The following is a 10,194-nucleotide window of genomic DNA, read 5'->3' on the forward strand; positions in this document are numbered from 1 at the left end:
TGTAATGAGCCCCACAGGCTGCGCGGCCTGAAGTGGGGGGGCATCTCCGGGGTGCCGTGAGAGTGTGTGTGAGTCCCCTGATTGCGCTTCAGGAAAAGATGAGTGTGGCCTCGCAGTGACAGGGTGGGCTTGAGGTTGTGCCCCAGTCCCAGCACTCATGGGCTCTTCTAGTCACCCAACTTCTGGCTGCTTCCTCATCTGTGAAGTAGGGAAAATAATACCCTTCCTCCAGGAGTTGGCTGAGATTGGGACCCATGTCTGGGAAGCCCTTAGCGCAGTGCTCAGGACCCACGAGGTGCTTGGTTCATGGGGGCCTCATCACCAATTAGTTTTACCCATTTATTGACTTATTTATTTATTTTAAAGATTTTATTTATTTATTTGAGAGAGAGAGAGTACAAGTGGTGGGGGGACACGCAGAGGGAGAAGCAGGCTCCCCGCTGAGCAGGGAGCCCGACGTGGGGATCTATCCCAGGACCCTGGGATCATGACCTGAGCCAAAGGCAGACACCCAACCGACTGAGCCCCCCGGGCATCCCATTTATTTTTTTTTTTAAAAGACTTTAAGTAATCTGCATACCCAACGTGGGGCTCGAACTCACACCCACGAGAGTCACCAGCCCGGCGCCCCCCAACACCGTTATTATTAAGGGATTCTCTCCTGAGTTCTGCCCACTGAGACTAGCCCTGAACTGGCTGTTCCATAACTTCTCCCGCTCTCCAAGCTTCTCTGAAAGCTGTCATGGTGACAGAGCTGGCCCAGGGCTTGGGGAGTGGGATGGGGCAGGAAAGTTAGATGGAATCAGGGGGAGGGCAAGTTTCCTCCCAAACCAGGAAGTCCCCATCCTTGACAGTGTGGAAGGAGGGGTCCCTGACCTTCTCCTCAGACTGCAGAGCCTCTTCATAACCCCTAAAACTGCCAAGATCCAGACTCTTTTCTTCCCGCCACCAAAACTGAGCTTTCCAGCAAGTGGCTTCAAGGAGCGGGAACTGGGGCAGCGGTCTCTGAGTAGCCTCAGCCCCCACCCCGCCCCATCCTCATCACCAGAACCCTAGCCCCCACCTTCTGCCTACCGGTTGAGAGGATCCCTGGTGAAGGTGGCTACGTCTGGGTGAAACCCAGAGAAGTGGCTCCCTGGAGTGGGTGGGGAATCCGGGCTGGAGAGAGCCTCTGAGGGCCTCCTAGTAGGCTCCAGCATTCCCCAGCCCTCCAGAGTCCTCTGGAAGGGATCTGCTCCCTGCAGGAGAGAGCCAGCAGACATGTCTGAGCTGGCCTGCTCCTCCGCAGACAGAACGAGTTGGGGGAGGGGGGCCTGAGATCTTGGTGAGGAGTGGTGGCGGTAACCCCCCTGTCTCCTCTGGGGAGCCAGGGCCAGAGGGGACTACAGCTTGGGCACACCCTACCACAGCCCGGGGCCCAGCCCTTTGCCTCCTGTGGCCGGCCGCTGCCAACTGCGGAGCCAAGAGTCTGGGCCCCCAAGTGTGGAGACGGTGCCTGCCCACCCCTTCCCCAAGAGCCAACATCAGTTCTCTCTACGCCCCTCCCCTGGGCTGGGCAGGTCCAGGCTAATCTGCACAAGAGCTTCACGGCAAACATTGATCTGTAATAAAACCACAATGTGTGTTCAGGAGAAGGGATTCCAGACACAGAGAGATGCAGACAACACACATACACACGCTCACACATATATACAGATGCAAAATGTACAGCTCTGGGAGGGCAAACACCAGCAGTCCTGAAAACACCCCTGACCACAGGCCCACGCTGAGTCACACACACAGGCTTTATGAGGTCTGCACATCCCCTCCCTGCCTCAAACTTTGTCCTTCAAGCTCACGCCTCCTCCATGGCACTTTGTATGTAGCTCCGTAGTAGCATTTGCACTTGGCATTATAGTTGTTTGTTGGCCAGTTTGTCTTCCTGAGTAATCTGAAGATTCCTTAAGGGAAAGCAATCTTGTCTGATGCAAGTGCACATCCCTAGCCTGCAGCACACAGCCTGGTGTTGAGTTAGCAGGAGTAGGTAAGGTGATTCACAACAAATTGTTGCATTGATACACTGAGGAAGAAGCGCACTCAGACAGGGGGGGACACCCACGTCTAGAGCGCCTCTGCGGCACGCAGGATAACCAGCGCCCGCTGCTCACACCTCTGGCCCTGCCTGCGGGTCTCCTGGCCCGGGGGCCCCACTACCTCTGAGCTTCTTCAAAGGGCCTCCCTCTTGCTTCGCTGGGAGACCATGAATCTGCGCTCCACCGGAGGGCTGGCAGGCAAACTAAGGGTTAATGACACCTCATTAGTATTTAATTGGAGGAAGGAAGCTGGCCTGGCACCAGACAGGTGGGCAGGCCTGCCCCTCGCTGGAAGCAGGCAGCCCTTGTTCCAGCACCCTGCCGGGCGTGTGGGTGATTTGGCCCTGGAGACCCTCGACCCGGCCCCGGGGCACCTTCCCCCACCATTTGCTTTGCCAATTTAATCTCTAGGCAGTACAGACCAGCCCTCCCCATCTGTCAACAAACATCCAGAGGGAGAGGCAGACTTCTTTCTGCTTTAGCTAGGCTGCGCCCCCTCCCACTGGAGGAGACATTGGAGGCTAGAAGAGGGGTGGGGTAAGGAACCGGAAAAGGAGAGAGAAATCATGGAGCTGCTAAGGGATAAAGTCGGGATACAGACAAGTGACAGGGCTGGGGATGTGGAGATGTCTGCTCAATTTGACCTTAAATGAAGAGAATGCAAATGAGATGCAGATGATATGCAGAAGACCAGGAGGATCTCAGAAGCATTCCATGTGGGGCAGCCGCGCACCCAGGACCCCAGCGGTGTTGCCAGTACTCCTCCCCTAACCTTCCTGGGGTAAGTGGCACTGACCATTACTTGGGGGGAGAAAAAGGATCTCGAGAATGATACGAGCTTGGTCGGTTGGGCTAGGGCGGCGGGACCTGGGAAGCTGAGCTCCATCCAGTCTCCCCGCCCCCAACCCAAACAGCCACCCAAGCGGCCCCTGGAGCTCAAGCAACGACCACTCTCCCGGTTACGGTCGGACGCACCGTCGGTTGCTATGGGGACCCCCTCCCCACGTCCAGGCCTGAACCAATGGGCATCACCGCCGATGACCTCATGCCCCAGGGCCCGGGATTCAGTTGGCTATTTGGAAGCCAGAGTGGCCCTCTCCAACTGCGTCACGGCTGGGAATCCCCCGACGACCCCAGCTGCCGTGGCCGGCTGAAAGAAGGGCGCGCTGGGAGCTCCCGATTTGATGAATGAATGAATAAGCAAAGGAAGGAACGAACTACTGAAAGAGGAGAGAGAGGGGTCACATCATAAAAAGACCAGAGCTTCAGGGTTTAGCTTCTAGAGAAAGAGGGTGGTTTGCAACCCCGCAAATTGTGGGGCAGGACCCAGGTCGCAGAGTCTTTCAGGCTCTTGGGACGACGAGACAGAGTGAGGCAAAGATGACCAGTTTTCGCATCTGCTGGGGAGAGACTAGGGCGGGCCTAGCGAATTGAGGGCCCCACCTTGGGCCGTCTAGCGCCGCCGAGTTTAGGGGAGATCGGTGACGCCCAAAAACTCACAGGCCTGCCCAGCCTCCTGGAACCGCGCCCCGGAACGCGCCTCGAGGCCTTCCCATGGGTCGGGCCCAGTCGCGGAAGGCCGCCCCGCACCTTCAGCCCGCCTCGGCCCCGGGAGCGGACCTGGCCCTCTGGGGGGCGCGCCCCGGGGCTGGCCCGGCTGAACGCGCAGGGCCAGGTGTGAGGAAAGGGCGGGCGGGCGGGCGGGCGGGAGTTTGCGACCCTCGCACGGATGCCCTGCCGCCGAGGCGTCCGCTCAGACACCTGCAGGGAGCCGGCGGCCGGCGAGGGCGCACGTCCGAGCGCCCGCCCGCCGCCCGCGCCCCCCGCCCCCGCCTGCTCCGCACACTAGGCAGCGAGCGCGCCCGGCTGGGTGGGCGAGGCGGGCGTGGGGCGTCGGGGGGAGACCCCCACCGTCGTCAGTGGAGGGCAGGGCCTAGTCACCAGTCGCCCCGCGCACCTCGCCGACAGCTTCTGCGGGGGGGGGGGAGTGCACGAGGCAGCAGTGCCCTCGGTTTCCACGGCGACACAGGACCCCCTCCTGGATGACAGGGGAGACGCCACTCGAACCCGGGACCAGAAGGCCGGGCCGCAGCTCACGCTCGAGCTCAGACGCCGCCCGCTGGGCGCCCCGGGCCCTCGGCGTCCGCTGAAGAGCGCGGTGGGGGCCGAGGGCGCGGACGCGCGGACACGCGCACCTACAGACGCGGCGTTTTCTGACCCCGGCCTCGAATGGGGGAAGGGGTCGACTCGCGTCGGCTCCGCCCGCGGTGCCGCCCTCCGCCCCTCGGGCAGAGCAGTGGAACGAACGAGAGCGAGCGGGGTCTGACGGGGTGCGAAGGGGTGGGGGAGGGGCCCGCGAGTTCCCGGGTTCCGGCGTCTGTCAGTCTCGCGCCCCCCGCGGCTTCACACGCCGCCTCTCGCTGCCGCAGCCGGGCCGAGCTAATCAGCACAACGTCCACCTATCGATCGCTGGCTCGGTGCCAGGCGGGCCGGCACGGTGCCAGCGGGAGCTGCGGGGCACGGCGGCGGGGGGAGGGGCACCCCTCACCCTGGCTCCACCGAGGACACCGTTCAGAAAGAGGGCTCTGGTGGGGCTTGGGGGGGGTGGATCACAGCCTCGCCTGCCAGAGGTGGGAGAGGCAGTGTGGGGCTGAGAGCAAAGGGGGCGCTCCCTCCTCGGCCCCACCCCCTCCTCCTTATAAAAGCGAAGAACAAAGAAGCCGCTGGGGAAGGAGGCTTTGATCTGACCCCACCTTCCCAGTTCTAGACCAGGCACCGCCCAGACTGCCCTTGGGGAGGGGGAAGGATGCCCGGCTCGCAGGGACCCAGGCATTCTGAAACTCTCTAGCGGCCCTGGCGTTTGCCCCAACGCCCTGCTTGGGGCTTGGGCACCGCCCCAAGTGGGTGGGCTGTCCGGAGCATCTGCCCCCTCCTCAGCTCAGGAAGCCTGCTAGGGAGGTGGGAGAGGGTGCCGCTGGCTCCCACCGCACACCGCCCAGAGGGGTGCGCACGGCCGCCCGGAAGGGATGGCCTGGGCGGAGCTGACATGGAGGTCAGGCCAAGCGAAGCTGAGAGCAGAGGCTGCGGGGCGTCCCGGGGTCAGGGAAGGAGCCAGAGGGTGGTAGATGGGGGAGAGCAACCGCAAGTTGGGTGGTTTATTGACGGTTTGGTCCGGACACTTATAAAAATACAAACTGGCATGATATTCAACCTCATAGCAAGTCCGTCTTCATAGAAGACAAGTGAGTGACCCCCTGGGGAGGGGAAGATGCCGCCCCAGGGAAGAGGCCCACAGGGTACTGGGCACAGATGGCAGGCCTTCTCCCTTGCCCTGGTCTGGCAATCCACCTGTCCCCAGGTCTTCGGTCTTGGCCCCAACAGACTCAAGGATTCAATCCCACCAAATCCCAGTCTTTCTGGGGGGGACAGGATGAGAACGTCAAAGCAGCTGACGGAGACCCTACATTTGCCTTGCCTGGGCTCCAGGGTGCCCAGGGCTGTATGCAGCTCCCCTTCGGCCTGTGATGAGGGGCCAGCCCCTGGAAGGGTCACCTCAGACCCTCTGACCTCCCCGTCACTCTTCCGTTGGTCTGGCTGGCTTGACTGCTCCCAGCTCGAGAGGCAGGGGCCCCTCCTCCAGGGAGTCTCGGGAGGGCTCTGGCTCCTGGGCGTAGCAGGAGGGGTCTGCTTGGCTCAGAGAACTCGCAGGAGGCGCAGAATTGGCAGCAGAAACAGCAGCAAGAGACAGAGGGGGCTGAGAGCACCTCCCCCTCGCCACCCTGATGTGCCGCTCTCTCCTGGGCTTCCAACAGGATGGGCTGACTCCGACTCTGTGAGGGAGGGCAGCACTGAGGGACCCTCCCCTTCAGCAGCCTCCTTCCTGCCCTGCCCCTGGCCTCTTCACTCCCAGCCCACCACGGCTGAGGCCTCGAAGGATACTGCCCTGGAAATGCCATCTCCTTGGCCCAGCATAAAGGGGCAGAGTGGAAGCTCCCACAGAGAGAAATGGGGGATCAGAGGCCACAGCTAAAAGCTCCACCTGGACCCCTCAGGGTCTGATGCTCCCAGACTCTCCCCACCGCTTCCCTCACTCCAACGACCCCACACCCACCAGAAGGGTGGCTCCCCGCACCCCGACCCACTTACTGCTCTCCTTGCAGCAGACAGACACCTGGAGCCTCAAGCACTTGCCAGAACTCTCGGGAGTTGGTACCGCTGGGTGGTGGGAAATTGGGAGGAAGAAGTTAGCACAGGCTAGCTTGCACGCCTCAGACTCCTGCAGACCCTTCCCGTTTGTCTTCCCTGCAGTTCCCTGGAGAGCTTCCCCTCACTTTTGGTCCACACCCTGGTGCCAGGCCCCGGCCGTGCCTTCCACCACGGCCCCTTTCCTAGCTCCTCTTGCTTTCTCCTCCTCTCTACAGACTCCCCTAGATGTCCCCCTACTCAGTTTAGACTCAGGTCCCCCCTCTTCATTCCCAGGCCCCACCTCAGGCCCTCTGCCCACCTGTGACGATGGCAGGATGCCCCCCTGCCGCCCGCCCGGGACAGCCAGCGTGCCCCTCCTCACTCACAGATGTAGTAGTAGGTCTCTCCAGGCAAGAACTCAAAGCCAAGGGAGAAGGGTGTGAAGCGCTGAATCTTCTCAGAGAATCGAACCGGGCCAAAGGGAGCGAAGGGGAGGGCGCACTCCCAGCGCTTGAAGGCTCCTGGCCCCTGGGCCTGGCAGGCCTCATAGCCTGGCCGCTCCACCATGTACAAAGCGAACGTCTCGGGGCCGTCAGGGGGCCCTGGCCCCTCATAGTGCGGGCAGAAGATGTCTAGGTAATCGTTGAGCTCCAGCTTCACCACGGCGTCTCCTCCAAGCAGCCTGCAGGCATCAGGCAGGGGCGGGCTGAAGGGGCGCGTTGCAGCTCCCCAGGGGCGTGAGGGTCCTGGTGGTCCCTTCCGGCCTCTCCCCTACCCACTGGAGAGGGAGCAGCTCAGCAAGGCCCGAGTTTCCCAACCTGACAACTCTTGAGAGACAGAGTCAAGGAGTGGGGGGGCGGGGGCGGGGGCGGGAACCAGTTTGCAGGTATTGAGAGGTGAAGGGACGGCAGTGCCCATAACCACGTGCTCAAGCCTGAGACGGTCACTCTCCAGACCCTACATTTTCAGGCTGGAGCTGCCGCCAGCTCTCCGGCCCCAGTGCCCAACAGAGGGCCTGGCAGAGCACTCTGCACTTGGTACATGTCAGGTGCTAAGAAGCTGGGGCACAGAGACGAGGGGTACAAATCTGGGCCCGCAGCGCAGTCACGGCCGCAGACATGGACGCCAGGAACCGTATCCTCATCAGCAGAGGCAGAGAGAGGAAGACAGCTTTCCGGATCTCAATGCAATACTGAGAAGAATGTCACAGTGAAAGGAAAGAAGGAAGGAAGGAAAGAAGTAAGGAAGGAAGGAAGGAATAGGCTGTGGATGGGGGAGGCCCCTCCAGGTATCAACTCATCTTTGGCCTACTCAGGACTCCCTTCCCTACCTCTTGGGAGCTGCCTGTGGGAGCCAGGACAGGCGGGAAGGGCTGGGACAGGCTGCCCCCACAGCATTATACACTGTGAACTACTTTCCCCCTTCCTGACCATCCACACAGTCTAGCGTGACGGATGAAAGGCCTCTAACTATCCCTCAATGGGTGGTCTAAGGACCACCTGCATTTGGAGTTCTGATCAGAAATGCAGATTCCTGGGCTCAGCTCAGACCCACTCAAACACAAGCTGGGCCTTGGTATGATTTCTGCAGCATCCCCAGTGCCTGGAAAAGTGTCCTGCCCAAACACTTAATAAATATTTGCAGATTGAATGAACAGGCCAGAAACCTCAGGGTTGGGGGCTAGGAACCTGAATTTCTAACAAGTTCTCCAAGTGATTCAGAGGCACTGGTCTGGAACAGAGAGAGGGCTTCGGAACTGGGAGGACAATAGCTGTTACCACGTGGTGCCAGCATTGTAATGACCTGTCTTGATGCCTGCCCTCCCCGGGGGGTCTCCGGGCTCCCAGAGGCCAGAGCTGAGGTCTTCTCTCTCTATATCCAGCATCCTAGCACACGTCCCGCGTAACAAATGTTGGTGAGTGAACAAATGAACAGAGTCACAGATTGTCTCAAGTAGAAAATCAGAAAGGCAAACAGATGGAGAAAGCAGAGAGACAGGGAGAACTGGGGAGGAAAATGCAAACAGTAAAAAATACCGAGGTTCAAAGGCTCGGAAGAAAGAAAGAATAATTTGTATCTACAGCCTGCACCTCTTCCACACACGTGACCTCGGTCAGCCCGCCTGATTTCCCAGGGTACCAGGTGTTATTAGCCCATTTTACAGATGAGATAACTGAGGTTAGGGAGTCAAACGACTTGCCCGAAGGTGATTCAGCTGGAAGGGCAGGGCCGAGAATGGACAGAAATAGAAGGACCCAGAATGACGGAGATGAACGCAGAGATAGTGAATGAGCTCAGGAGGCCAAGCGAGCAGGAGAGTAAACCACGCTCTTTCTCAAGCGTGAAGCCCCCTCCCTCCCTCTCCAGAACGCCCGCCCCAGCTCGGAGGTGGAGGGGAACAGCAGGAGAGAAGGGAAAAGCGAGGGGGCGGGGCTCGGAGCGCAGGCCGGGGGGCCCCCGGCTCCGAGATCCCACCTTCCGCCTTCAGAGCTGGGGGTCCTCCGCCCGCCCCCCAACACGTGCGGGCGGGGGGGAGCCCCGGGCGCGCCTCGCCCCTCCCCTCCCCCTCCCCCGCCGGCTCAAACAAAGGAGCCCCGGCGCGCGGCCCGGGCCAGGCGGCGCCGCGCACAGAGCGAGAGTGGGGCGCGCGCCCGGCCCGGGAGCGCGCAGGCCCGGGCCGCAGTCGGCCGGGTTCGGCCCGGCTACCTGGGGTTACTGGAGTTCCAGTAGACAGCGTGGCGGAGGCCGGAGCCCCCTCGCAGCGGGGAGCTGAGGAGCGCGGCCCAGAGGACAGTCCGCAGCAGGGGCAGCAGCCGCATCGCCCCCGGGGTCCGCTCTGGTCTGGTCCGGCCGGTCCCGGCCCGCTTCTCTGCCGCCGCGAGAAAGGTACAAAGTGGAGGGGGGGGGGTGCGGAACTGGGGGTGGGGTGCAGAGACTCGCAGGCCACGCCTCCGGGTAACTTTCCACCAATGGGGGCGCACCCCCGCCTCCCCGCTCGGAGCCAACTCCTGTTAACCCTGTGTGCGCCGAGGCGCGCGCCAGGCTCGCGGCGCTCCCACCGGGTCTGCACCGTGTCACGAGGGGGCGGGAGGGGCGACGCAGTCCACTGTCGGGGAGTTCGTTTTAGGGAGGTCGCGTCTTTCGTGTCTGCGTTAGTACCGGGTAGGTAGGAAGCCTTATTACAAATTGGGAAGATTTAAATAGGAGCACACGGCCTTTCCCCAGAAAGAGGAAAAAGTGAGGCACGGGCGAGGACCCACGAAGCCCGCCCAGCTCCACCTTAGCATATTGCCCCTTTTTGCCTATTCAGGGATAGCGCGGAGTGGAAGGGACAGATCGCCTCCTGCGACAGATCGCCCCTCACCCTCTCCCTCCCCTCCCCCTTACGGAGCCTTAGTGCCCACCTTGGGGTTGGCGCCTGTCCCTTTACGCCCCACACCTTCATTCTGGGCTGGGGGCCCACGCGGCCCCATTCCCGAAGTCGAAATAATGAGGTGGTTGCGTCCTGTACAAAGCACCTTTGTTCCCAAGCCCTCAGGTGGGGCAGGGGAGGGGGAGGAGGCAGGTGCACGGCCTTGGGATCGTGGGAGCCGCCGCCCCGCTCCGCCCCGGCTCCAGGGCTCTGAGAACACCAGCCAGATCCACTTTTCCCAGCTACTGGTCAGAGGGTGGGGACGGCGGGTCCAACAGCTGGGCCGGTTCGTGGATAGCCGCCTCTGGGGGCCATGCACACTTGGGCGCAAGGACTTGGCGACTGGGGGCGGCACGGGGATTTACAACTCCCTGGATACTGGATTGCGCGGAGTCATCCCAGACTGGGCAGAAACCAGCCGCGAGCATCCCGGGGACACACACGCTGACCCAGCCTGGGACTCTTCGCCCTCCCTAGCCCGCCTACGTCCGAGGCGGCAGCGCCTCCTGGCGGCCAGACCTGGAA

General features: G+C 61.7%; 1 protein-coding gene across 2 annotated transcripts; it reads right to left on the reverse strand.

The window, feature by feature from the left end:
* Positions 1–562: 562 nt before the first annotated feature.
* Positions 563–10,092, reverse strand: EFNA4 (ephrin A4). 2 transcript variants are annotated; one of them, XM_081825517.1, is made up of 4 exons: positions 8,964–10,092; positions 6,644–6,939; positions 6,219–6,287; positions 563–4,693 (listed from the first exon to the last, which is right to left on the reverse strand). In XM_081825517.1, exons 1-4 carry the CDS (start codon positions 9,074–9,076, stop codon positions 4,644–4,646), a joined length of 528 nt encoding a protein of 175 aa, XP_081681643.1. In that variant the 5' UTR covers positions 9,077–10,092; the 3' UTR covers positions 563–4,643. The 2 variants fall into 2 exon arrangements, with proteins under 2 accessions (XP_081681643.1, XP_081681642.1); XM_081825516.1 differs by lacking the exon at positions 563–4,693 and adding an exon at positions 5,192–5,902.
* Between the last annotated feature and the right edge of the window lie 102 nt (positions 10,093–10,194).

Source organism: Leptonychotes weddellii, chromosome 6 (assembly GCF_054177405.1).
Source record: "Leptonychotes weddellii isolate Sample4059 chromosome 6, ASM5417740v2, whole genome shotgun sequence".
Taxonomy (NCBI): Eukaryota; Metazoa; Chordata; class Mammalia; order Carnivora; family Phocidae; genus Leptonychotes; species Leptonychotes weddellii.